Source organism: Dermochelys coriacea, chromosome 2 (genome assembly GCF_009764565.3).
Source record: "Dermochelys coriacea isolate rDerCor1 chromosome 2, rDerCor1.pri.v4, whole genome shotgun sequence".
Lineage (NCBI taxonomy): Eukaryota > Metazoa > Chordata > Testudines > Dermochelyidae > Dermochelys > Dermochelys coriacea.
Window position 1 is genome coordinate 124,420,464 of NC_050069.1, and position 24,729 is coordinate 124,445,192.

General features: G+C 41.2%; 1 protein-coding gene across 8 annotated transcripts in view; it reads right to left on the reverse strand.

Moving 5' to 3' along the window:
- Positions 1–24,729, reverse strand: part of RELCH (RAB11 binding and LisH domain, coiled-coil and HEAT repeat containing) — a 130,796-nt gene that overhangs the window by 87,588 nt on the left and 18,479 nt on the right. For 6 of the 8 annotated variants that reach the window (XR_005290941.2, XM_038388754.2, XM_038388756.2 and 3 more), the window contains exons 2-7: positions 23,977–24,066; positions 4,990–5,061; positions 4,794–4,849; positions 4,565–4,678; positions 943–1,143; positions 756–847 (exon numbers count right to left, since the gene is read on the reverse strand). Coding sequence is in view for 7 of the 8 variants with exons in the window: in XM_038388754.2 (XP_038244682.1) it covers positions 756–847; positions 943–1,143; positions 4,565–4,678; positions 4,794–4,849; positions 4,990–5,061; positions 23,977–24,066 (625 nt within the window). In the remaining variant the exon portion in view is untranslated. The remainder of the gene's footprint in view (positions 1–755; positions 848–942; positions 1,144–4,564; positions 4,679–4,793; positions 4,850–4,989; positions 5,062–23,976; positions 24,067–24,729) is intronic. The other 2 variants (XM_043508421.1, XM_038388760.2) reach the window with 1 other exon arrangement.

The window sequence follows — 24,729 nt, forward strand, 5'->3', positions numbered from 1 at the left end:
GGGCCGGCAGCCGGTACCCCATGTAAAACGTGTAAAATGCTGCAGCACCCCCTGCACTCCTAGTTCCCGTGCTTATGTTGTGAACTCGTCAACTGTTAAACATTTAACTGATACAATTGTAATAATTTAAATGGTTACTTTTTTAAAATGTAATTTACATCCCTAATTTAAATAAGATTCCTTATCTATCTATATTTAAGTCAATCATGATTGATAAATGCACGTGATAAATTACTACATAGGCTGAACCTCTCTAGTCTGGCACCCTTGGGACCTGACCAGTGCCTAACAAGTGAATTTGCTGAACCATGGGAGGTCAATATTGTAGCGAGCAGGTCTCTTTTTATTTTTATCTTGCCGAGGCGAATAAACGGAAAAAGGCTTGCAATGCCACCTAGCCAAGGCTGACCAGCTCTCTTCATAACAAAGCGTTAGTGTTGTTACAGAATTTTACTGTATTGGCACAAGGAATTAAGTAGATAAAGCATAAAAAACAAAATAAAATCATGCCAGACCATGGATGTTGCTGGACCAGAGAGTGCCGGACTAGAGAGGTTCAACCTGTATGTAATGGGAGCCCTTAAAAAGCTCTATAAATTTGAAATATTCTATTGGTTCTAACAGAATTCTATATATTAAAAGGTAAGATTCTGTCAGTTCTAGAGACAATCCCTATGAACAACTAGTGAGGTTTTTTGTTTTAAATATTTTACATATTTTCTTATGTAAAACGCTGCAAAATCAAAAATACATACCTCTCAAGTCTTCGGATTTGTTCCATCAAAGACCATTTCTCACTGTTTAATGCATTAATTTGATCTTCTAATTTTTGCACTATTAAGCATTGCTAAATGCAAGATAAAAATAATGAAAACAATTTAGCAAATTCCACTTATGACAGTACATAATAAACCTGCATAAGTGTCTTAAGTATAATCTTACTTCTATTGACTGTGATGCTCCAAATATAGGAATACTCCCTAGTGTAGGAGTGGTAACCTCTATCTCATCCTCTTCAACACCAACTGCTACATCCACAACATCTCTTGCAGTTACTTGGTGGTTTCCGAAGTCACGATAGAGTTGTAACAAGTCTGGAGGCTTTGGAATGTTCAATCCTACATCATCCCATAGTTCAAAATCCTTGAAAAGATTAAAAGCAGAGTCAGAAGTCTATGGCACTTTTCTTTTTATTCTTGAATTTTTATTCACTTCATTTCATGTATATACCTGCATAAGAACAAGACACATGCCAAAATGTCAAGGGTATTTTGGAGAATGCAAGGTGAGCTGCTTATATCCAACTGAAGGGAAAAACAGAAGTCAAAGTTGTGCTCCAGGGCAGAAAGTAGTATCACCCCAAATAAACTTCTAAGATCTGCATTAGGAAGCCTTCCAAAATGCACATCTGGCAATATTTGTAGTTGTTTCTTTCATAAGTTGTGTGGGTTTTATCAGATTTGCCAATCAGGCATATTTTTAGCATAAAGCAGGCAGCAGGTGGAAGGGTACTGTACTACTGACGCAGGGGTCCCTTTTCCCCTCAAAGTTTAAATAGATAAATAAATAAAATAAATTCCAACTCATAGACACAATAAAATCTATGTGTATCTATCCATCAATCTATCAATCAGGGGCCTAAATTTTCAAAAATGCAAAGCCACAAAAACTGTGTGCACAAATAATCCATTACTTACATAACTGGTTATTTGAGTGCATATTCCCATTCAGTATTGGGTACCATGGGTGGCTGGTGAGGCTTTCCCTTGGGGAGCCTTCCCTAGGAGGCTCCCTGCCCCACCTGTTTCGGCCAAGGCCCCACCCCTGCTTGCTGCTCTAAGGCCCCCGAAGACCCTGGTTGGGTCAAGCTCTTGGCCACGGCTGGAGCTCCAAAAACCAGTTCCACCTCCACTCCATCTCTTCTTTTCCCCCACCACACCTACCGCAGCCCCACCCCCCTGCTCACTCCTTCCCTCTCCCTACTGCAGTCCTGAGACTGGAAAAGCTCTGTGCCGCAGCTCCGGGACTGCAGTGGGAAGTGAGAGCTCCTCCAGCCCCAGAACTGTGGCAGGAGGGGGAAATTTTTTCAGGGTCCCAAATCTGCCCCTCCCCCCCAGCACGAGGTTTGGGGAAGCGTAGCCTCCATCAGTCTCCATTACACGCCACACATGTTGGCATCAAATCACAGTAATTGTGTACATTTCAAAACCTGGAGACCATTTTATCTTTTTAGACTATCACCTAAAGTTCTCTATTTTCTCGTTTGACTAGTCTGCATTATTTCTATCTCCACTATTAAGTTTGCTCAAAATAACTAACATAAGAAAAGAGAAGAACATGTGTAAGACATTAAAATACATTTGGTTATTCAGGTATTGTATCACTTTGGGTTTGTCTACTCAGCAGTTGGGATTGTGCTCCCCAGGGTAGGGAGATGAGCATGCAAAAGCTCTGTTTGAGCTGCTGTGCTAAAAACAGCAGTGTGGCACTGCTGTGACAGCTTGAGCTAGCCACCCAAACACAAATCTGTCTAAGCCCGAGTATGGACACCTGTAGCTAGCTTAAGCTGCCAACTATGCCACAGTGGCCGCATTGCTACTTTTTGCGTGCTAACTTGAATGAGACTCGTGTATGTCTGTCTAAACATGCTGAGAAGCATGCTCCTAGCAGATGTGCAGATATACTCTTAAAGAACATTTTCAAAGGTATTAAATGCTGACATTTTTGTACAATTCTTTCCCACTGTTCTTCAGGCATACATTTCTTGTTTTATATTAGAGATCTAGGATTTTCCAAACTCTGCCTTTGAGGGCAGAATTTGGCCCACAGGTTCTGTTATTGCTGACTATGCATCAGAATCAGAGAATCCAACTTGACTGTCAGAGAATGGGTTGAGTTTGAAAGGCTGGCCATTAGCAATTTTTTCCCCTGTAAACTGAACACATTGGTATATAAACGTGAGACATGTGCAACCCAACAATTTAATTTTTATGGAGTCAATCTGAAGAGCAGAAATGCACCTTAGAGACACCACACTAAATGGAGAGCCTCAAAGAATTCTTTTAGAGAGATAAACAGTTCTGTTTCACACTATTTCAACATTACAGAAATTTTCATGTAATATGTGATAGCATTTAAAGTTTTTCCATAAAGATGTGCATTTTGTCCACTGTTATATGGATTTACAAAATATTATCTAATACTATGTGATAGTAATTCCCATCCCTTACTTCATTTTTATTGAATCTTAAAAATAGAGTAAATTCTGAGAGTTAATATTATACACAGTTTGACTGAGAAATAGGTATTGTATAAATTTATGAAAACTCCTGCACAATATTTTATGCTGAGGAAGGATTGCTTGCTTTACCTTATTTAAACATACTGATAAAATTCATTTGGATTTCTATTTACTCACTTCAAAGTAGCAAGCAGAATATGATCATTTTCTTGGTATTTGTTCCATAGCATGTAAAATGAAGTTGAATTTTTGGAAAAAAAACATTGTTTTTTCCCCTACTGGTAAAGCTTCCATTGTGGGTCATAACTCCATTACTGACGTGGTGATTGGCTGGGAAGTATTAAGCAAGTAGAAGAGCTGAACTCTTTCCCTGCATGTTGGTTGCAAGTCTCGGGGACTGTCTACATTAACCCAGAAATGAGCAGATAATCAAATTTTTCTAAAGAAGCTAAACTGAGGGAATCACTACACAAACTTGGAATATTTACCCTCATGGGCTATTTTTTCTCCATATATTTACTTCTGATGACAAATTGTTTAGAAAATTAAATTTCTCATTTCGCTCTCTATGCGCTGTAATTAGAATACACATGAAATTGATACATAAAATTGTTATTGGTAATAAAAACTTTATGATCAATTGAAGGTTTTCAGAAGAAGATAATGTTCAAAATTTTACAACTAAATTCTTCAATACACCTTTTAAGAGTGACATTGTGTGAGAGTGTCAGCGTACGGAAAATATATGGTAGTTTTACATTTACAAATTACAACTGGAAAATGGATTACCAGATTATAAAATGCTCTGAAATAATCAAATCATTGGTTCTTCTACAATTACTAGAAGTAGACCAATGACTGACTGTACATGATCAAAACAAAAACAAGGCTTTGAAATTTGAAGTAAAATCTTAATTACTTGTAAAAAGTTAATCTGAACACTGCTGATTAGTGAATGATGCATTTTTTAGTTAATACGAGTTGATATAGCTCTACCCATTTTTGTGTGCTCTCCAGCCCCTTAATTACATGTTTTGCAAACAAAGCTATTCTGATGCATTACTTAGTGCTCCTGTACTTTCTATTTATGGCTCGAACCAGCAAAATATTTACGAACACGCTTAATTTTATGCATGTTAGTAGTCCCACTAACTCCACTGAGATTACTCAGGTACATATAATTTAGTGTATGTGTAAGAGTTTGCAAAACCAGAGCTCATTTCAAGAACTACTCTGACCTCAAAAATAAATTAAAAAAATAAAAGATTTGAAAATAAGAAGTGCAGGCAAACATTTTTATCAAAAAGATTAACCAAATTTTACCTGATCATCACTTTCATCTGAAAAGGTTATTGAAGTAAGCTTGTAACTATTCTTTAATAAAAATTCATTGACTAGGAAGTTTAGAGCTCTTTTCTCAAGAGGTTTGATTGGCTCCTGGAAAAAAGAAAACAATGAAAACTATAAATCTTATGCTCACCTTCTTTATGGTTGCTATGCTACAGATGTATGTAGATTAAAGTTATTAACTCAATTTCTGTCAACCACCTACCTGAATTTCAGGACTTGATTTATAATTTTTTCGTTCCTGCAAAGGAACTTCATTTTCTGCAAAAAAAAAAAAAAAAAAACCAACAAAAAAACAAAAAAAACACACAACATAAAATTTACTCTTTCACCTGGAAAGAGCTCAGCTACTTCTACATTGTCAAAGTAGAAAGACTAAATAAAAGGTTTATGTACACCACCTGCAGCCTGAGTCAGGTTGGCTCGGAGGGCCTGAATGGTCTCCTTGGCTTTCCGTAGTTCAAACTCCAGGACTGGACAGGGATTTGGATTAAACACACACAGGCATCCAACCAAGGAAAGGGAAACAAAAATAAAATATAAAAAGCAAGGATGGGTGTAAAAAAAATATACAGTTTGTATTGAACAGAAAACGTGCAGTCTTTAAGGAACTCATGGATACATGCAGCAGAGTTGGCCTGAAAGCAAACTGGTGAACATTTTCCATAATCATAGTGGTCTACAGTTAACAAAGCTGGAAGTTCAAGCTGTCTGACAAGGAATCGCTGAAGGTTTTTAATAAAATTACTATAATATGTATCTTAACTTTGCTTTAAATTGAGGAAAATGTTGTGATGCTTCCCCCTTTCCCCTCTCCAAATACTAGTAACCAATATACTGTGATCTTTTGGGATAAAACAAAGGGGAGAAGTTTTTTAAAGAGCTAGTGTTAGAGCTAGTAGCAGCACTTTGGGTGGCAAAGCTGAAAACATTTAGAATGCCATGATATTACTGTCCTTTTAAACTATTTAAGGTTGTTTTATAATAAAGAAACGACACACTATTTTGCTACTTTGAATGAATGCCATGGAAACATCTCAAAGTTTGAATCCCACTATATTTTTTGCTATGAGACAGTTACCAAAATATCATTTACAAGGTTTTTTGTTACAATTCCTATGAGTTTTCTGTTATTTTCTAGAAGTAGACTTGCATCTTTCACTTTAACAAGACTCAGTGAAGCTTCTGCAACAAGTCAAATACACTTAGATATGCATAGCTAAAAGGAACACCTATATATCTCAGAATAGAAGCTTACAGTACACTTATTCATAAGCAATCTTTCCTCTGAAAGTCTTTACTTATTATACAGTTCTAAAACCGGTCAATTAAACTCAAGTTCAAAATTGGAGATCCAAAGAGTATAACGACAGGTTTCAGAGTAGCAGCTGTGTTAGTTTGTATTCACAAAAAGAAAAGGAGTACTTGTGGCACCTTAGAGACTAACACATTTATTTGAGCATAAGCTTTTGTGAACTACAGCTCATTTCATTGGATGCATTTGGTGGAAAATACAGTGGGGAGATTTACACACACACACACACACACACAGAGAACATGAAACAATGGGTTTTATCATACATACTGTAAGGAGAGTGATCACTTAAGATGAGCCATCACCAGCAGGAAGGGGGGGGGGAGAAAAATAACATGGGGAAATAATTTTACTTTGTGTAATGACTCATCCACTCCCAGTCTCTATTCAAGCCTAAATTAATTGTATCCAATTTGCAAATTAATTCCAATTCAGCAGTCTCTCGCTGGAGTCTGTTTTTGAAGGTTTTTTGTTGAAGGATAGCCACTCTCAGGTCTGTAATCGAGTGACCGGAGAGATTGAAGTGTTCTCCGACTGGTTTTTGAATGTTATAATTCTTGACGTCTGATTTGTGTCCATTTATTCTTTTACGCAGAGACTGTCCAGTTTGACCAATGTACATGGCAGAGGGGCACTGCTGGAACATGATGGCATATATCACATTGGTAGACGCGCAGGTGAACGAGCCTCTGATAGTGTGGCTGATGTGATTAGGCCGCTAATCATTAGGAAATGGCTCACCTTGCTTGTCACCATGAAAGGTTTTCCTCCTCCCCCCACCCCCGCTGGTGATGGCTCATCTTAAGTGATCACTCTCCTTACAGTGTGTATGATAAAACCCATTGTTTCATGTTCTCTGTGCGTGTATATAAATCTCCACACTGTATTTTCCACCGAATGCATCCGATGAAGTGAGCTGTAGCTCACAAAAGCTTATGCTCAAATAAATATGTTAGTCTCTAAGGTGCCACAAGTACTCCTTTTCTTTTTTTAAAGAGCATAATAAAATTTAGCTGTTCAACGTCTCCATTATGAATTATCCTAACAATGTTCCAATAAAGTTTACTCTAACAAGTATTTTTTAAATGTGAGTACAGTGCTGCTACCTTGAAAGTTATAAAAATCAGGGTCAGGTATACAGTGGCTGCCAATTTAAAATATACTTTGAAGCTCTGTAAAAGGACTTAATGACTTTCCGTTTCATAGCCATTTACATTTAAACATTTTGAGGAAACCTATTTAGGGAGTTACCAGCATCCAGACACCTTACTGATTCAACTCAGCCAGGTATGGAGTATGTGCATTAGTCTGAATACCAAATGTAGGCAATTATACTTAAATACCAAATATTCAATTGCCTAGAGAAAATGAAGTAGTTCAGTATTTAACTATAAAAGTGACAAAACTATATACTTAAGTGTTAGCTAAAACTACTTTGGACAGCTGAGATTGTTTAAACTAGTTTCATTTTAATACCGATGTGAAGCTAATGATGCTTTAACTCTGTCAAATAAAAATAAGTTTAATATATTCTTCACACAATCATTGCCTGGAAACACTTTACTGAAGTATTCTGAAAGACTATTTTAGATGACAATGCCATGAACTCAGTGTTTCATTTAATTGGCTCTTGTTTGTAAGATGTATTATTCAGTTCTGGACAAAGTGTACAAATAATTCAGTTTCCTGTTGGACTGTCATTAACAAGAGCCTCTTGACTATAAATGAGTGCATGGAAAAAAAATTCACTCAGTTTGCATTTATCCATCAAAACTGAAGTAGTAACTACAATACATCACATTTACTATATGAAAGTAACTTGTTTGATGCACAGAATTTTACTGCAGCAGTACAAAAGCACAACTGAGGATCTGATGAGAAAGTATGTAAAAGATCTCTTTAGTAGTCAGCAATGCTGATCTGCAAATATTTCTGTGCAACCAAGTTAGGAAACATTTTTACTGAAAATTACACGTTTATATATAACTAATCATGTTTAGTATTTGCTTAAACATATGAATATCACACAAGTTTATTGTTAGATTCTAAATAGTAATGTGTTGATTTATTCAATTTTGGAAAATATAAAAACCATGTAACTGATTGAATTCAGATAAAATAATCATTTAACAAAAAGTGAGCATGTATTCATATTTTTAGATCTCTTTAAAATATTATAAATGATAAAAAATAAATTACAGAACAATTGCAGATCAGAAGTGCCCTGCACCAGAATGATATAATGTAAAAGAATACTGGTAAAAAAAACACAAACTGGAGAAACTCAGGAATCCCACTGAGGAAAACTAAAGCAGAAATAAGAAAGACATAACTGAGGGCATAGAAAGCCAAAAAACCCATGTCAGACAAACCCATGTCAGACGGCAAGAATTAAAATTTGAGTGAACAATTGCAATGATCCTGAAAGAATAACACACAACCATTATGACTTTACCTGTTTGTTCCTACCAAAATGGGTTACTCTGCTGCATGTTTCTCTTTAAACGGCTTAAGATTTTAAATAAGACAAATATCTGAGGAGCACTAACTCTACAGTATGTCAAACGGCCACATTATATGGCACAAAACAAAACTGACCCTGTTAAGTCTCAGACCTCATTTTTTATTGTGTGTAACTCAGCTATTTTTGCTCCCACCAGGCTGACAAAATTTCAGTCTTCAGCAACCTAAATTTGCCTCAAAAAAAAAAAAAAAAAAAAAAGTACATTTGTCAGCATTTGCTTTTTCTTACTGTTCATGATTTGTAAAATGTTAGTCCAGAATATTGATTAATCTTTAAAAATATCATTCAGAATTAATTTTTTAATCACACATAATTATGCATATTTCAACAAGCAGCTACATTTCATGATGTCTTGTTACTGCATTCTTTATTATACAAAACAGTGGCTAGCACTAATGTCAATATATGCTGATAGTTCTAGCTGGGGAGATCTTTTAAACTCTATTTAAAAGAAATATTGCAGTATCATACCATTACCTGATAACTTAGCAAATACTGACCACTTATGGTATCAATACCTTGTCAGGGAGTTTCATTCACTTATGATCTAAGGGCAGCATGTATAAATACCTCCAATGGACTCAGTCCATTGGACTGCTTTAAATGTCAGGCGTGATGAACCAGCTAACAGGTACATCCCATTAGGGAACTTGGAGGGAGGACTTATCAAGAGCAATCCGGATAAAGTCTAAGTGTTTGGTGTGAGACAGCTCTCTTAAGGAAGAAATTGAGTTTCCTCCCACCTCTGTGAGGAAAGCAGAGGTTCAGAAGCGGGAGCCCAGAATGTGGCTAATCTCTCTACAAGAGGGTATCACTGAACTTTTCACCTTGCCTTAAAATTCAATAGTTTCTGTAGTCTATTTGCCTTCCAAGTAAGGAAGGCAAAACTGCCCAGATAGAATTTGCTTTAAGAGACTGGGGTTGTTTGCTCCTTCTGCAAGGAAGAAGAGATCAGATTGCCTTCACTGCCTTAGGAATGCACTGAGCCTGCATTAGTGAAATTGAACCTTCCAAATAAGTGACTAAATGTCTAGGGTCAAGATTTTTAAAAACTATCATTTTCAGTGCCTCAATTTGTGGGTGACTAATCTGAGACACCGTTAAGAGGCTTGATTTTCAGGGTGGGTTGGCTCAACATTTTCTTAAAAACCAGGCTTCTTTAAGAACCTCAAAATCATTAGACACTTGAGACTCTTGACTTTAAGGCTGAGAACCCCAGTTTAAAACACTCTGCAAGTAACGGTCACAGACTACTTCTGAGAGGGTAAAGGGACAGGCAGAAGGAATGCAGGGCTATGCTATGTTAGTAATCTCCTCTCTGGACGAAGAAAATAAAGTAGTTGCAATACATATCTGAACTATAACCAGCTTGGTACCGGATTCCTGGAGAGCCACTGGACCAAACACATGCTTGTAAATAGTACAATTCCTGTTACTTCAGTGAAATTTGTCATATTATATCTCTGAACCAGAGTTTGTCAGCCTTTTTCCATAGTACTTCACAAATGACAGTGTAAAGGCAGTTACTATGTAGACAAGTGTCTCTGTTCCTTTCATATTGTATCTTCTGAAGTCACAGAAGATATATGTTTGCAGTGTTATTGTAGCTACATTGGTCCCAGGATATTAGAGAATGTGGGTGAAGTTATATCTTTTATCAGACCAACTTCTGTCGCTGAAAGAGTGAAGCTTTCGAGCTATATGGAGCTCTTCTTCAGGAGCAGGGAAAGATACTCAGAGAGTATCACAGCTAAATACAAGGTGGAACAGACTGTTTACCATTTCGTCTGTGGTGATGAGTTTTACTGGAACAACCCTATAGATGTGGGGAGGAAGGAAGAGCCAGCCAGAAAAAAAGAGGGAAGGGAAGAATGGAACTGACAGATTTGACAGTGGGGATTGATTTTTTGAGTTAGTTCATATTCATTAATTACACAAGTCAGGGCATCACATGCCTAAAATTGCCAGACCTACAGCTCTAGCAGTTATAGTTTAGTAGTTATTGGATACATTTTTCAAAGTCCAATTAACATAATTTCAAATCCCTACAATATTTCTATACCACAGAGTGAATTTAAGATGGAGCAGAAGCCTCAGTTCTTACATGCCATTCTATTAATACAGGATGCTATAGGTTTTTGATTGCAAGTTTGTATTCTTGATTAGTCTGTAGGAATTAAACCCATTTTCATTAGCTTATTTTACCATAATGAATGTTAAGAGGAGAAATATTAAACCCCATCATCTCTTCAACATTAACTTTTATTAATTTTTTTCAATTAACACAGCACTTAAAATAAACCATGATTTTAGGTGAAAGAAAAATCAAGTATCCAGTTGAATCAATTTTCCAGCAAAATGGGTCAACTTTTGGCAATTTTCACCTAATACCACAAGCTTTAACGACAAATGAATTTTGGATCACTCTTTTCGGATTGCTTACATATATATACCTGTAATTTCTGATACCCAGGTCTTGATGTATTATACCAGGGGTCTAAGCAGCAAAATGGATTTTTTTTTTAAGTTGCACTTTGGTTTGTCAACTATATACACACATATTAGGGCTGATGAATTTTCATGTCTTACATCTTTTTCCCCTCAAAGAGATGAAGATGAAAAAATTCAATCATAGTACAGGTCCTCATCATCAGATTCCCCATATAAGCTCATATGAGACTCCCCCCAAACCCCCACAGCCATTTTAACTACAGATGGGATCAAATGGACTGGCAAATCTGAAATGCATAAGTCCATTTTCTTTTCTGCTTACACAATACCAATGAAGACTGAACATCAATACTGAGATCTGGAATACACAAATATAAACAGATGCCTTAAACTATTACAATAAGAAGTCTGAAAATAAGGAGAGTGCTCTATATTATGGCAAGAAGAGTAATCCAAGGACTTCCGTTTGGCAGGTATCAAATTTTTGCCACTGTATTCTTTGAATATAGTAAAGTGGGTTCTAATAGTGACTAGCCATGGCACAATTCTAATTTTCCAAGCAAATCAGGACCAGTTTATTTTAGCTACTGATGAATACAATGGCTTTCTTTCTTTCTTACTGCTTTCAAGTGGCACAACAATAAAATCAGAAATTATGGGTTCTGTCTAGAGAAATCTTTAAAGGGGAGGATAGTAGTATGAAAAAGTAGTTAATTCCAAGAGCTAGGATGAACTATTATCAAAAGGAGCCTTGTATATTAGATTATGTCCTCACTTCTTCCCAAAAGACTGAAATTCAAACTCTTAAGAACATTATGATATCAAAGTGTCTCCTTAGACAAGAGGAGAAAAAGTGAGAGAAAACAAAAGAAGAATAAGAAAGAGGGATTAAGTTAGTCAAGTTTATTTTGCAAATATAAAAACAGCTTTAATTTAAATTTAAAAACAGTCTTCGCAACTAAGAGGTACTTTAAGAGCAACAATTGTAGCTCAGATTTTATTTGTTTAAAGGGACACTGAAAAAAAAAAGTCCAATGCTGGAAACAGTTCACCCCATGTTGGAATAACACATAAAGACTACTATAAAAGATTGAAAAATAATTTTCTTTTTTAGTTTATTTTGTGCATTTCTGACAGAACTGTGCATCACTGTGTAGCTCGAAAGCTTGTCTCTCTCACCAACAGAAGTTGATCCAATAAAAGATATTACCTTACCCACTTTTTGACTCTAATATTCTGGGATCTACACAACTACAAGAACACTGCATACTGTACAGTCAGTTAGTTTATCATTTGGGTGGATCATTCACACAGCAGCAGGGGAAAGAGATTTGTGCTGCCTTTAGCTAAACTAGGATTCAAACTTACTGGATCTTTTTGAAAACTTTAAATGGTCCTAGCCCCAAAGAAGCAGTATTCAAACTTGCCCTAATCCAAAATTCTTGTCACTTTAAGACAAAAATATCTTGTACACATCACCACTGACATAGTAATATCATGCAAAATCGTGTCACTAGTTTATTACTTGTTATAGAAATGTCCATGTTCATAAAGTTCATTTATAAGGAATGAGATCTGTTCCTTGTAACTTGGTATCAAGGTAAGGCCCAAAAAATCTCATCTGCTTTCAGTTATTTCAAAAATGCCCCTTGCTATGTTAAAAAAACAAAACAAAACAAAAACCTTAATTTTTACCTTGATTCGGAGTAGGCTTTCTAGATTTTACATTGGAGTGCTATCAATTTTTCTGTAATTAAGGTTCCTTCCATCACTCCACATCAAAAACAACTGACACAGTATTATAGTGGCATTAGCACCACTATAGTTAAGGTTGCATCAAGACTTCTGTTTAAAAGTTGACCTCGCTGAACCCTCTAAAATTCATATGCTTACTCAGATTTCTTTGTAATTTCATGTGCTCAGGAGGGTGCAAGGTATGGTTAGCGATCCAAATCTGGGTTCATTTGAACTAGGGACAGTAGTGATATAAGCCTAGAAAAAAATAGCCATTTTCCAAAAAGTTTCTAGGGGGTTTTTTGTGCCGCACCAGAGATCAAACTATAGATGTGATGTGCATCAAAATGGTCTCAATCTATTGAGTTTTACCTGTATGATGCTATATGATTGAATATGACCATTTATATAATTGATATTACCACTGTTATGCAATTGCTACAAAACTGTTACAAAGTATGTCATATAAGGTGTCAATGGAAAAGTTATGATTTACTAAGTATGATTACCCTGTTTATATGCATGTATCATCTTCGTATCTGAAGTTCTATATATTGGCTATGTACTGGTATCTTAAATGTGTTGTATTCTTGGGTAACACCCACCAGACTGAATTTACATTAGGGCCAGAAGGCTATGTATTGATAGCCTATCAAAGACACTTAACTCTCACAATGGACCATAGAAGAAACTCACCCAGCCCAGATGGCTCTTCCTAAGGGTGCCTCAGGCTTCAAGGGGCCCATGGCCACCCTCTGTGGTTTAGTAAATTATGTAAGGGCATGTGATATGTTCCTGTAACTCTGGACTCCATCTTGGGCCAGTAACTTTCCACAAACAGGGGCTGTGGGCTTTGTTTGGGACAGTAAAATTCCATGTACATGGTAGATGATTAAAAAAAAGGATCCCTGAGATATCTTCATTTTGTCTTCATTTCTCTGGACTAGATTTCTAACAAGGAAGCTTTAAACAAGGACTGATGATCACTCAATACATCTGAATAACTTCAGAGACACTTTGGCAAGCTAGCAGTGATTCCATCACTGCTTCAAACCTGATATAAGAACTTTGCAATCACTTGAATGCATCCGATGAAGTGAGCTGTAGCTCACGAAAGCTTATGCTCTAATAAATTTGTTAGTCTCTAAGGTGCCACAAGTACTCCTTTTCTTTTTACTTGTATGTATATGATCTATTAAACATTTATAACTCTCCTTTTCTTTATTAAACCTGTAGATTTTAGTTACTAAAGGATTGGCTTCAGCGTGATTACTGAGTAAGATCTGAGTTATATACTGACCCTAAGTGGCCGATCTCCTGGAACTGGAAGGACCTTATATATAATGGAATTGGTTTTCAGTAACCACTTATCATAAAGTCCAGTGTCTGGGTGATGAGCCAAGGGCTAGGCTGCCTAAGGAGATTGCATTTTTCACTTCTTGTTAACCAGTGTTGTGATACCGAAATTTACTCTTGTTACAGGCTTGGTATAATCTAAGGACAGAATAACCACCAGTTTGGGGTGAGTCTGCCCTATTTCTTAGCAGTTTGTTCTGAATTTGGCATCCTCAGCTGTGACCCACTGAGGCATGGTGACAACCTGGCACCCACTAAGTCTTGGGGGGAACCCAAATTGTGAACAATATTTAGGACCATGTTCATCTGAACTCCGTCATCATGCCCCATATGCCTCTGTTAACACACACACACACACACACACACACACACCTTTATTCTGCCAACCCTACAGTTGCTGAAACATACAAACTCTTCACCTCTTGTTACAATCCATTCACTCTCACCCCCAGGATTCCAGCTGACACTATTAAAAGGAGAAATGGAGGGTGGGGTAGAAGGCTGCCTATGCTACCTTCCCTCTAATCCCCTGGATCTGGCAGTAGCCAATGGGAATTATTTGGATAAACTCCATGTGCAGTTAGTGTGTTAGGCACTAGATGTACCTACACTATGTAGTGAAGGCAGTAGTTGGGCTTACTTGGTAAAGATGTATTTGTGATAGGAGGACTTGAGTGAACTACTTTGACATGTGTAACAGAGCTCTGATTAGACTATGAGATCTATATTTCGCAACCTCCAATGTGTGTGAGCAAAGGCAAAAGCTACATGTGCACCTTCAGGATACAGAATGCATCATTTCAGTGCAGACTTGTGTACATTATATAATTAGCTGAGTACTGGGGTTTTAGCATGAAGGATACTGTCAGTAGCAGGTTGGGATATGACAGCTGTCTAAGCATTTATTATCTGCATGCACTCCAGGTTAAGTGAGTGTGTAGCTCAGAAGTAGGAAAACTTTTTGGCCTGAGGGCCATATCTGGGTATGGAAATTGTATGGCGGGCCATGAATGCTCACGGTTCCTGGCCAATGGGAGCTGCAGGGGAGGTGCATGGAACAGGGGAAGCATGTGGAGCCCTCGCCTGCCCCTACGTGTAGGAGCTCGAAGGGGGACATGCTACTGCTTCCGGGAGCTGCGCGGAGCCATGGCACATGTGGAGCAGGGCAAGCCCCGGACCCTGTTCCTTGTAGGAAGCTTAAGGGCCAGAATAAAACATCTGAAGGGCCGGATGCGGCCCCCGGGCCATAGTTTGCCCACCCCTGGTGTAGCTATACTGAATGACAGAGGCGGTAGTTAGCTCTGCTTTGTAGAGGTGTATTTGCAAGATCTGTGGATTACTTACAGTGCATGACAGTCATGATTGTGATTGGAGACCTAGGTTTTCCATCATCATGTTTGTGAGGAAAGAGAAGAGGTGCATGCGTACCTTCAGGATGCAGCAGGTATCATTTCTCTGCAGAACTGCACAGGTTTTGTCAGGAGCAGGGCACAGAGCTTTTATTACAAAGGATATTGTCCGCAGTGAGATGGAATATGAGATGACCTAATGCTTTAATGATTATTAAGTGAAACTAAAGGTTGAGATCGTGCAGCGAAGAAGTGTAAGGGAGTTGCAAGAGGCTGTGAAGTGGTTCTTAAATTGTACAGGCATGGTAATCTTTCTGGGGAGTTGGCTAAATGTGCAAGTATGTCAGGATCTGTAACCTCCTGATACTTACAGTGCCAAGAGCCAGTGTGAATATATGCATATTGAGAAGTTACTTGCAGAGGGCAGAGAGGGTGGCATGGTCAACCTTCCCCCTTCTCTCCACCCCTCACCTTTGTCCTTGAAAAGTATTAGCTGGAATCCTGGGGGTGAGAGTGAGTGGGTTGTAGGAGGTGGTGAAGAGCTTGTACATTTCAGCAACTGTGGGGAGGTATCAGAATAAAGGTATTTTGAATTAATGGGGTTAATTCAATTAATGGGCAGAGTTAAGGCTGCATGAGCAACCTTAACTGTGCATTTCCTGGTTTTCAGAAGTTTACGTTTTAGTCAACTCAATGTTTTGCAAGGGAACAATATACCATCAATATACCATATCTCTGCCTTAAAATAGTTTTTTGCCAATGAACAGAACTAATGCTCTGATTGGGGTAAATTTTCCTTGCTCTCTTCAGGTAGCTCTTATGCAACTTGTAGTTTACGGAGCGTATGATAAAACTGGGTAGAGTCCATAGTAGTTCTCTCAACAGAAGGGTGTGGGGGAAAAAGAACTTTATCCATTCTATTTCCTTATTCAAAAAACCCCACCAGCTACAAATGTCAGGGCTATCTGGAGTACTTTATTCTGAGGAGGAAGATAATTCTAAATGCATAATAGAAACTGAAACTTGTAGTGTGTATGTGGCAAAGTATGGCCGTCAGACAGATAAACCAGCATCTTTAATTGGCTGGCCAGTACAATATGCTCATTCAACAGGTTGCTTGCCAAATTCTGCACCAGTTTCAGTTATCTTCTGAACAGCACACTGTGACACGGGCAGACCAGTGCCAGCTCATGCCAAGGTCCCTGGGTCTCAAGTTAATAGTATCAAATGAATAGCTGGAAACCAGTCTGTCCTACCTGTGTATTGTTATTGCTAAAATAAGTATTAGACTGGTAATACTGTGTTGCATGTTTAGACTTTATGAAATGTTTGTAAATTGCTGCATATATTAATCTTGCTTATTGTACCTGTAACCCATTCTATAAGGTAAGAGTGTTTGTGCTGTAACTGTAAAAATGTTTGCTCTGAAACTGTAAATCCGGTCAAGGGAGGAGCATTATCAAATGTGAAATACTAGTTCACCACAAAAGGTGTTATCTCCTCTCCACAAAAGAAGGTCTACAGACATCGGACGAAGATTTCATTGATTGCTTCCCCCACAGCCCTGAAGAGGGCATGCGTCCAAGCCTTCATCCGGTCACAGCGTGAATGCTGTGGAAAGGAATTAAAATGCCTGTTAAGGAGAAACTATTCCTATTCTGCTTGAACTCTGAGGGGCAAGAATTTAGGAATCCCAACCTGTTTTGGCTGGGTTAGCCCTATAGGTATACAGAATCTGCTTACAACAGAAGTTACAGTCACCTTTCAAAAGGTGACTAACTCATTTGTGTGTACACTGTGCTTCTGCTTTAATTTTGTAAATAACTTTTCTTTTTCCTAGTTAAATAAAACTTTAGTTTGTTTATTACAGGACTGGCAATAAGCATTGTCCTTGGTTTGAGATCTGAGTACAACTGACCCAGGGTAAGTGTCCTTTGGAACTGGAAGTAGGCTGAATATTATTCTGATTTTTATTGTACAGCAACCATCTATCACAAAATCAAGCTTGCCTGGGCGGCAAAATAGTGTCCTTGGGCATTCCAGTCTGTCTGTGACTCCATGGTAAAATTGTTATAGGGCTTTAGGAGTATAAACTTTTTATAGGCTAGACAAAATCTAAGTACAGAACATAAAACTGGTTTGGGGTTTTTGCCCTTTCCTGGCAGTCTGCTCTGAGGTTAGCACTCACAGTTGTGAGCCACTCCAGACAGCGGGACACACACCTCGGCAGTTTAATTTCAAAGTAAAGAGACAGTAACATGGAGCACATCTGAGAGAAGCTGTTGAAACCGTATGTAAAAAACAAAAAGTAATCTTGGCCATTGTTGCTCTATGATCACGTAACTGCAGCTGGGCCTACTTCTAGACCCCTCTCGATTGCAAACAAAAGTTAGAGAAACATCCTTAAAAAGGGGCAGCTATCCTTACCATTTCCTGTTGCTTCCCTCATCCAACATCTTGCGATTCACAGAAAAGAGCAAATGTCAAAGAAACGCATTACAGTTGAGGTTGGGAGCAAAGAGAAATCTCTCATATATATGTTTTTGATTTAGATAATGCTTATCTGGCCTGGATGTAGGCTAAGCTGATGGAAAGTACCTGGTAGATAAATACAGATACTTAATTTCATAAGGATGCTTTGGCCAGCTAGTCTTCATTAAATAGCTCATCTGCTGAAATCCAGGTTTGAGAGGGTAGGTCAGATTAATTCTGTACTATTTTATAGTTTATATACCAGTAACAGGAAAATGATCTAGTGATAGACTACAGGAGAAAACTGCATTTTAAGAATGTATTTTAGGCTCCACCATTATCTTAAAATGAGGCTTGTACTCTGAAAAGTGATGGACATATAATAGTTGGGTACAATGTTGTGATGAAGTGGGACTGTTCTTAATGTTTCCTCTGAATACTGTAGGGGTGCCTCAGTTTCCCCTATGCATTTCTTAAGTCTCTAGGAGGTGGGATAAGGGGGTGTAATTGTTGCAGAGCAAAGGACCAGTGTACCTTCATGGCGGACATTCTGTCTCCTGGCAACTGATGGTCTGGGCCCTTCCCCCCGCAAGGTGATAGCTAAAGGGGTTGGAGAACAAAGGAATCAGTTGACCTCCTGACCCAGGAAAGCCCAGAGGAAGAAGGGCTGGAGGGTGAGTCAGTTGGGGCTGGCTGGGGACATGGAGTGAAGTGCAGACATGGTTGTCTGGCCAATGCCCCTCAAAATGGACCTGGCTGAGAGGTCCTGTTCTCTGTGCCTACAAGCTCTGTTTTAGACAATGTTCCTGTCATCTCATAAGCCTCTGTTTTACTGGCTGGCTAAGAGTCACATCTGACTGCAAAGTTGGGTTGCAGGACCCTCTGGCTTCCCCAGGACCCCGCCTGGGCGGACTTGCTGTGGGACGCATACGGAGGGGCAGAGGATGCTGAATGCTCCGAGGTCAGACCCAGGAAGGTGGAAGCTGTGTGAGCTTTTTGCCCTGAAGACAGTCTGCTCACCGAGAGGACGCTCCCGCAGAGTTCTGATTGGCTATGTAGGGAGCAGATCCAGAGCATCGCCCGGGGACTCCGTGACAACTGGGATATACTGCACCTCGTGGATGGTGCTTCCTGCAGTAAGTGACTGGGGAACAGTAAAATGAAGGGGGATTGACAAGGACCAGGCAGGGGGATTGACAAGGACCAGGCGTGCTGAAGGCTCAGAGAGGAGTGGTTTCAGAAGGGGGGGGGGGGGGAGGGTGGTTAACTCCTGGGAGCATGTGACCAGCGAGGACTTTTGCAGTAACAGGGTCCCCTGGGGATTACAGCGAGGGCTCCCAGGGGCAGAGGAGTCTGCAGCTCGACCCTGGCAAAGAGGTAGTGACCTCGAGAAGGGCTGACACACTAGGGGCTCTCCCTGGAAACCATGGGGGGCTGAGAGCACACAGGCCTGTGAGTCCACAACAACTTGGGAACAGTGGAGATGGCCTATCATCATCTCCTTAAGAAGGACATTGTAACCCTGTGCAAAAAACTCTGTTGCGCATTGGAAAGTTCACCAAAGCACAGTTAATCGTGCAGATGATGACCCAAATGGGGCTACAGCTGGATCTGGGAGCCGCTGGAGCAGTAGCCAGGCATCCCCAAGACTCCTGTCCCCAACCAAACGGGGGTCTTCACAATTGGTTCACCATCAGAAGATCGGAGACGGACGGGGTTGGAGCTGAGTCCAAGAGAGCAAGGGGACTGTGAGAGACAGCGAGAGCCCAAGAAAGAGCTGCAGAAGCAGCTGCAGCGTGAACGGACGATGGTGGACAGAGAGGCATAGGGGACTTCCCAGGGATGAGTGGGGATAGACCTCGGGGAGCCAGTTCCACAGGGAACCTCGATAGTAAATTGCTGCCCCTGGTTAAGGAGGGGGGCGGGGTGAGATGTGGATGCCCACCACACTACCTTTGAGCAGGCTGGTGATTTGAACCAGGGAGACTCTGCAGAAAAGCCCCGATGTCTAGCTCCCTTGCTGGGTCCCAAGGCCATAGACTCTGTCATCCCGATGGGTGGGGTGGTGGACAGGCTCCACTCCTGACCTCAACCTATATGTGCGTGTGGAGTCTCCTGGGTTCAGGCCCCTTGGACCCCCAGTGGGAGCAGAAGGTGATGGTCAATGGGGAGACAATCCTGGGGTGGCGAGATCCTGGGACAGAGAAAACTGTTGTCAGGCCCCGGATGGCGCAGCCCTACCAGATGCTGAAGGGCTGTGTGACCTGGGTGAAGGTCCCAGGGATGAAGCTCCTCACCCTGCTTATGGCCCAGATTCCTGTGCAGACACAGGAGGGGTTGGGCTGGATGGTTGTTGGGGTTCTCCAGGATATCAGCTGTGAGATCCTGTTGGGGGGTGACTGTCTCTCTTTGGGACAGGATCCAGGCCCTGCTCCAGAAATGGCCAAGGGTTTGAATTTGAATACAGGGAACCAATCAGCTGAGACGGAAATGGTCAGTGAAAATGCAGATGACCTGGCTGGCAGGGGGAGGAGCTACTAGGCTCAGGATACCTGCCTGCCTGTAACCAAACCCCTGGGGCTGCGTGGGACAAAGATTTCCCTGCCCCCCGCCCCCTGCTGGCTGTGATGCTGTAAGGAGAGCAGAGAGCTCGCTGCCTGCCCCCACTGGGACAGCAAAGGCAGAGCTGAGCAAATAGGGAGCCGAGACCCCAGCTAAGTGGAGGGACCCACAGGCAGGGCAGGACGGCTGCCAACCAGGTTTGCCTTGTCCAGAGGCACTGCTGGGAAGTGAGTCCACGGCAGGGAGGGAGCGACCAGGGACAGGGCTCAGCAGGGCAGTGACCCCAGGCCCAGCCAGTGAGGGGGAACAGGTCCCACGCCCTTCCTCAGCAGCTGAATTCCAGACCGAGCTGCAGAAGGATCCCTCCTTGGAGGAGCTGAGGGAATTTGCTGGCCACAGCGCTGCAAACCCCCTTGGGGAAGGCTGCAGGGAAAGATTCCTGTGGGAGAAGAGACTCCTGTACTGGAAATGGGCTCCTCAAGGGGAAGTAGAACTGTGGGAAATCAGGAGGCAGCTGATAGTGCCCCAGAAGTATCACCACCGGCTATTGTATCTGGTCCATAACGTCCCTCTCTCAGGACACCAGGGGATCCAGTGTCCCAGGCAGTGGCTGCTGCAGAACTTTTTATGGCACCGAGTCTGTGACACAGCGCAGCAGTACTGCAGGTCCTGCGACCCCTGCCAGGCGGTGGGGAAGGCCCGAGATAAGAGTGAAGCTCCCTTGAGACCCTTGCCCATCATAGAGGAACCTTTCCATAAGGTGGCTATGGACATAGTGGGGCCCCTCAGCAAGGCGACCCGTGCAGGGAAGAAATACATCCTGTTGGCAATGGATTTCGCCACCTGCTACCCAGAGGCAGTGGCTCTGTCCTCCACCGGGGCAGACATGCTGCTGACCATCTTCAGCAGAGAGGGGGTCCCCAGCGAGGTCCTTACAGACTAGGGGTCCAATGTCATGTCAGCCCTGCTCCGGGGCTTGTGGGAGAAATGTGGGGTCTGGCCCACTTGGACCTCTGCATATCACCCTCAGTCCAACGGGCTGGTGAAGAGGGTCAGAGATTGGCCCGTTCTCCAGACCAAGAAACGGGTCCAAGCCTTTATCGGGATGGTGGAGTACTACTGGGGGTTTGTACCCCACTTTAGCTCCCTAGCTACTCCCATCACTGAGCTATGTAACAAGGAGAAGCCAGAAAAGGTGGTCTGGACCGAGCAGTGCCAGAGGGCTCTCTGTGCACTGAAGGAGGCTCTAATCCAGGGCCTGTTAAATCTGGCAAACCCAGACAGTGCCAAGCCCTTTTCAGTAAAAAGAAAAGGAGTACTTGTGGCACCTTAGAGGCTAACAAGTTTATTTGAGCATAAGCTTTCGTGATCTACAGCTCACTTCATTGGATGGCTGGGTACGGTGCTAATGCAGGTTGATGCTAAGGAGGGGAGATGCCCCATTGGGGGCCCAAGCAAGAAGCTGCTGTCCCGGGAGCAAAATTACATGGCCATAAAGAAGAAATGCCTGGCCCCAGGCAGGCCCTTAAAAAGCTGCAGCCATATCTATTTGGGCGGTGCTTTCCGGTGTATACTGACCCCTCTGGCCTGACGTGGCTGCATCCAATGAAAGGGGCTGATGCCGGACGGCGGGTGACAGAGAAACATGGACAGAAGTTGGCCAAGGTCAAGATGGGAGCTCTCAACCAAGAGAGCCTGAATCACAGCCCTCCAGACTGGAGTGCTGGGAGAAGACCTGATCCCAGTTTGAACCTCAAGGGTTTTGGGGTGGAAAAAGGGCACGGGCCACATAAACCTTCCCAAATGCAGCCTGCGAGTGCCATCGAGCACACCCGACCTAAGGGAGGACTTGAAACAGCAAGAGCGTAAAACTGGAAGGGCCTGATGCAACTCCCACCAAGGAATGGGAGAGATGATGGGGCATCCATGGGAACGTTGATGGGTTCAAACTTCCCCAGGTCACTGGCTAAAGTGACCTCACTCAGTTTGATCTCAAAGAGAGGGAGAGATGAGATGAAATGGGACTGTTCTTAATGTTTCCTCTGAATACTGTAGGAGTGCCTCAGTTTCCCCTATGCATTTCTTAAGTCTCTAGGTGGTAGGATAAGGGGGTGTAATTGTTGCAGAGCAAAGGGCCAGTGTACATTAATGGCCGACACTCTGTCTCCTGGCAACTGATGGTCTGGGCCCTTCCCCCCAGAAAGGTGATAGCTAAAGGGGTTGGAGAACAAAGGAATCAGGTGACCTCCTGACCCAGAAAAGGGACAAAACCCAGAGGAGGAGGGGCTGGTGGGTGAGCCAGTTGGGGCTGGCTGGGGACATGGAGTGAAGTGCAGATGTGGTTATCTGGCTCACGGTCCCCCAAAATGGACCCAGCTGAGAGGTCCTACTCCCTGGACCTACAAGCTCTGTTTTAGACTGGTATTCCTGTCATCTCATAAGCCTCTGTTTTACTGGCTGGCTAAGAGTCGCATCTCACTGCAAAGTTGGGGTGCAGGACCCTCTGGCTTCCCCAGGACCCTGCCTGGGCAGACTCGCTGTGGGACGCTTACGGAGGGGCAGAGGATGCTGAATGCTCCGAGGTCAGACCCAGGAAGGTGGAAGCTGTGTGAGCTTTTTGCCTTGAAGACAGTCTGCTCACCAAGAGGAGGCTCCCCCAGAGTCCTGACTGGCTTTGTGAGGAGCAGTTCCAGAGCAATGCCCGGGACTCCGTGATAAATGTGCCTCAGTGATTTGTTATCTTATTTTACAAGTAAACACAAAATTTTTACCTGCTGGCACTGAAAATATTGAAATCTGAAAATCTAGGCTTTTTTTTTCCTGGCTCATGCATCACCAGTAAAGATTTTGCAACTAGAACCTAATTAAAAGGGTGGTTTTGTGCAAGACAAAATATAATCCAGCACAGTCTCCCAATGTTATATTGGCTCTGCATTGTTAATGGGAGAAGATATTTGTCTCTTAATGCAAACAGATACCAAATACTTGGGAAGAGCAGATCTGTTTAAAGAAAAGAGCTGCCATTTTTTACATGGTCCCTTTTCTTACCAGCACACTCAGTATCTACAGCACTGGATAGTAGAAGAATGAAGTTTTCATGTATGCCAGTTGTCTGGGAACAAAAAACAAAACAAAAACAAAACAAAAAACTGGGGAATTTATGGCCAGCATGCTTACTGGGGTTAAATTGGCATTAACTGTCTAGTCAGTTATTGGTTACCTGTCAGCAACAAATTAACACAGGAATTATCAGTAAGCAATGATTGCTCTCATACTGCAGGTTTCAACAATCTTCAAGTACCCCTGTGGTTATGGCAAACAAATACATTGAGGAGATTGCAGTACAGCATAAAATCTCATGTATTATGAGTACAGGGCATTAAGAGGGATATATTTTGCTCCTCTTCATTCCTAAAATTACTTAACAGCAGCACTTCAGCCGAGCTAACTGAAAGATGATTTGGAATAAACCTGATGTAGTAAAACTACAATCCAGTACAATCTTTAACATGTTCCTGGAGAGGAAAGATGCAATTTATAAATGTTGCTGCCCAAAAAAGCCACATGAAGCCATATGGTAACCCTAGTATTCTAGGACTCCCATCCCACACAAAATCCTACTCACCTGCTACGCGTTCATCTGTCTCCCTGTTTCCATCATCAGAGTATCTTGCAAAGTCTAAAGAATCAAGGGTACTAATGCTTCCAGCTCGATCTACAAGAGGTGAAACAGGAATTTAACCATTTGTAAAAAGTCCTAAAAATTGCAACAGTTTAATCAACAAAAAACAGATTTCTTTGGGTTTTAGTAATTTTGAAATAGATGGTCACTCAATTGTTGTGTATGGTTAAAAAAATTTTTAAAACCTTCACAATTTTTAAAAAAGTAGTATAATAAAGAAACAAGATATTTAAGAGCTTTTTTTTTTTTTAAATGAGAGCACTGTAGCATGACTATCCTGGCTATACAGAAACATGCAACAGTGAGGGGGAAAAAATGTAACATTCTTGCATTCATTAAAGTATGTCAGGAGAAAACTAATTCTCTGTTGGCTACACAGCAATACTTTTTCTGTCAGGTGCTACTGAGTTTTTTGTTTATATCCTTTTGCTGTTATACATATGGTCTAATTACTCTGTAATGGATTTCAAGAATACCAGCTTGGTTCGCATTTGAAATTTTAATTGCTATGGAGATGCAGGTTTTTGGCTGCCAGAATCCTTTACTTTATTCCCCGTTGTAATATTTTAAGGCAGTTCAACAGACATACTGCAATCAGAAGAAATGCTTCTCTATAGTGCTCATTGTAATTCTGTGTGGACAAGCCCTAACAGGCAACAGCAAAACCACCATAGGAATGGGAGCAAAAAGTTTAAA